General features: G+C 38.7%; 1 protein-coding gene across 1 annotated transcript; it reads left to right on the forward strand.

Annotated features, from left to right (window-relative positions):
- The first annotated feature begins 283 nt into the window (after positions 1–283).
- Positions 284–2,650, forward strand: LOC149558879 (L-type lectin-domain containing receptor kinase IX.2-like). The gene has a single exon (XM_089832895.1). It carries the CDS (start codon positions 398–400, stop codon positions 2,381–2,383), a length of 1,986 nt encoding a protein of 661 aa, XP_089689021.1. The 5' UTR covers positions 284–397; the 3' UTR covers positions 2,384–2,650.
- The last annotated feature ends 941 nt before the right edge of the window (positions 2,651–3,591 follow it).

Consider the following 3,591-nt stretch of genomic DNA (forward strand, 5'->3'; position numbering starts at 1 on the left):
CTACAACCTGATTATATATAAGAAGAATATCAATGTTAGACATTTTTGTTTAATTATATTATATTTTTAAAAAATCCAAAAAAATTCTTAACAATTATCAATTTTATGAATAGACCTTTCCATTAATTTATAGTAAAAAATTCAGAAAGATTCTCAACAATAATTTTGAATTCGAGAAAGTCCTGTGAAGGTTTCTTGTTCTAGAAGGACAATTACTCTCTTTACCATTTAGGAAAAACGAGCTAATACACGTGTTACTAATTCCAAAAACTTCAAGCCATTATTTCAGTGCGGCCTTTCAGTTTATGAATGCAAGGTGGACCCGAAGCGAATTGATAAAATGATTCCATCATGCTATTCCCTCACCGCCATTGAGTGCATGCACAACCTCTGATCCATGGCGAATTTATTGTTTTCCAATTCCATTTGTATGGCTTGTTTGTTCCTTTACGCAAACATGGCTATCGTTACTGGGCAATCAGAAGGAAGTCTAAGCTTTACATTCTCTGATTTCAGGGATTCGGAAAAAGATGGCATTAAATTTGTGGGTGATGCTGAACTCTCCAATAATACTATCCTGCTTACAAACAGCAGCAACTTGAATCAATCATCAGGCAGGATTGTCTATAATGATACGATGCATCCCTGGTCTATAGCCAATTTCAGCACTCACTTTGTTTTTTCTATGTACTCTGATAATAATCGTTCTCAGGGCGATGGAATAGCCTTCTTTCTGTCAAATGAGGGCTATGGCTACACTATTCCACAATTCAAAATCAAGGGATTATTTGGGCTTGTTGGAGATGAACTTGATGTGTTGCCTTCTGTATTCGCTGTAGCATTTGACAGCAGGCGGAATATTGTGGGAACAATTGGCCGCAATTTTTCAGATCTTCATTATTTGCAGAGCGCTAGTGTTTCTAACCTAAATAGTGAGAAAGTATGGAATGCGTGGATTGACTACAGCAGCAAAACGCAAATGCTTGATGTATATCTTTCTAGGGTTTCTCAAAGTTCCAAGTCCTCCAGAAATCATGTTTTGTCACAGCGAGTGAATTTTTCTACATATTTTAAACTAAATACCGTGATTGGGTTTTCTTCTGCGACTTTAAACTCCAAGGAGACCCACCAAATCTTTTCATGGAGTTTCAACAGCAGTGCAAAGGGTCCAGATATGAAAAAGCACCGGAAACAAATGAGCAAATATGTAAAAATATTACTGGGTATCGGATCTGGGATTGTGGCTTGCATCTTAGGTGTTCTGTGGAGTTACTTTTCCTTTGTTAGAAGAAAGAAAGCTGCATCCATTAATAGAGGGCAAAAGTTAGCAAACATGGATCTTGAAAGCCTTCTACATCACATTCCCCGACGGTTTAAGCTGGATGATCTGATAGCCGGAACTAACAATTTCAGAGAAGATCGAAAGCTTGGGCAGGGAGGATTTGGAGGAGTATACAGATGCAATCTTGTTCAAACAAATGAGATTGTGGCTGTAAAACGCATCTCAGAAGGTTCACGGCAGGGGATCAAGGAATTCATTTCAGAAGTGAGTATTGTTAGTCGTCTGAGACACCGAAATCTTGTTCAGCTCTTGGGATGGTGTCAGGAACGAGACGAGTTGCTTCTGGTGTATGAGTATCTGTCTAATGGAAGTCTAGACAGATATATCTTCACCAGAGGAGGAGGAAGCGAAGGTGAAAAAAGGGAGCCTCCAGTGTTGCAGTGGAGTATGAGGTACAAAATAGCTAATGAAATAGCAAGCGCAGTGTTGTATCTTCATGAAGGATGGGATGAATGTGTTCTCCACAGAGATATTAAATCTAGTAATGTTTTGCTGGATAGCAATTTCAGTGCAAAGATTGGGGATTTCGGCTTGGCGCGCCTGGTGACACATGAGCGTCTGGCTCAGACCACCAGAGCTGCGGGGACGTTAGGTTATCTGGCTCCTGAATGTGTGGCATCGGGGAAAACTAGTCCTGAATCAGATGTTTATAGCTTTGGGGCCGTGGCTCTGGAAATAGCCTGTGGGAAGAAAGTGATAGATGAGAGCTTGGAGGAGTTCGACATGCGGCTTGTGGCGTGGGTATGGAATTTGTATGGCCGGGGAAGAATATTGGAGGCTGCAGATGTGAGGTTGAATGGAGTGTTTGTACAGGAAGAAATGGAGCGATTGATGGTGGTAGGGTTGTGGTGTTCTCATCCTAATGTTGCCAGTCGACCCAAGATGAGGCAAGTTGTGAGGCTACTGAATTTTGAAGTGGAAGCGCCTGTTCTTCCACTTGTAATGCCTGTTCCATCATATTCCAACACGGCTTCCTTTGAGATCGGCCTTTCCCTTTCAGTGGTATCACAGAGTCTTCCAACTACTTTGACTCCAAGGTAGATCTTTCTGTTGATCATAATTCATCACTGACAATTGCATGGACTGTAACACTCATAAATCACAAACAGCTTGCAAGGCTTCATCAAAAGCAGGAAAGTTGTTCATTAAATTAAACTGTAATTGTTTGCTGAACTGTTGTTAGCTGTAAAAGATTAGGTTGATTAGGTCTATTTTATAGTGAAAATATATTGCGCTTCAGACTTGTCAAAATGTTGAGTATTAGTCCTTGAAAATGTTATCAGGGAGAGAACAGAAATTTTTGCTTTATTGCTGAGTTGCTCCATATTTTCTTAATCCTGTTCCATTTTTAAGCTGTGAGCTAATATTCTGTTTTTGTTTAATTGGTTGCTTATAAAAGTGGGTCTTTATTATGAACTTCATTTGTTATCAGAGCAAGTTGTTGTTTTGGAGTTGCGTCACATTTCAGCTCCTTATGTGGTTTAGCGTTAAATTTAGGCCGGGTAAAATGTCTTGAAGAGCGAGTTAACTGAACTATCCTTTTATGCTTAAAAATATTGAAGACTCATCAGTGCTTAGCTAATAATATCAGATTTTAACAATCTATATTCCAAACAATAAAAATTATACACGATCTAAAATAGAAATAAATTACATTGCTGTATAAGTGGTTAGTCAAGAAGTTTGAGAAATAGTGACCTCTAGTCAAGGGTTATCAAGCTATACGTGTACTGAAAGAGTTTGAAAATATAAGCTACTATAAGTGAGAGTAAAAGATTTAATAAAGTACAATTTATTATTACTTACACAATTCAACATAATACTGTTAATTATTGTTAGTTGGACAGCTGTTATTTCTGACCCGGAAATAGCAGTTGTATTTATAGGTAGCTTGGACAGCTGTTCGTCCTTATCTATGAATAGCAGTAGTATTTATGGGTGGTTTGGACAGCTGTTTGTCCACTTGGCAAGAATTAGTAAATGGTTATTATTTACTAATTTTAGAGATTCCCTTTTGGACACCTTGCAACCAATTCTATTATTGGCTCTCGAGTTGTCTTAATCTCAGCCGTTGGTTTGATTTAATCTCGGTCGTTGGTTTACCAACAAAAGTAGTATAAAAAGGGGTCATTGGGTCATTTGGATGAGAAGTTTTGGAGAAATGTTTGCAGTGTTAGCAAGGGCGCAGTGCTAGCATGGAGATAGCAGTGGAAAATATCAGCGGGAGAAATTAGGAGGTTGTCGGAGTT

This window comes from Cupressus sempervirens, chromosome 5, assembly GCF_028749045.1.
Source record: "Cupressus sempervirens isolate cs-2001-9-10 chromosome 5, ASM2874904v1, whole genome shotgun sequence".
Classification (NCBI taxonomy): domain Eukaryota; kingdom Viridiplantae; phylum Streptophyta; class Pinopsida; order Cupressales; family Cupressaceae; genus Cupressus; species Cupressus sempervirens.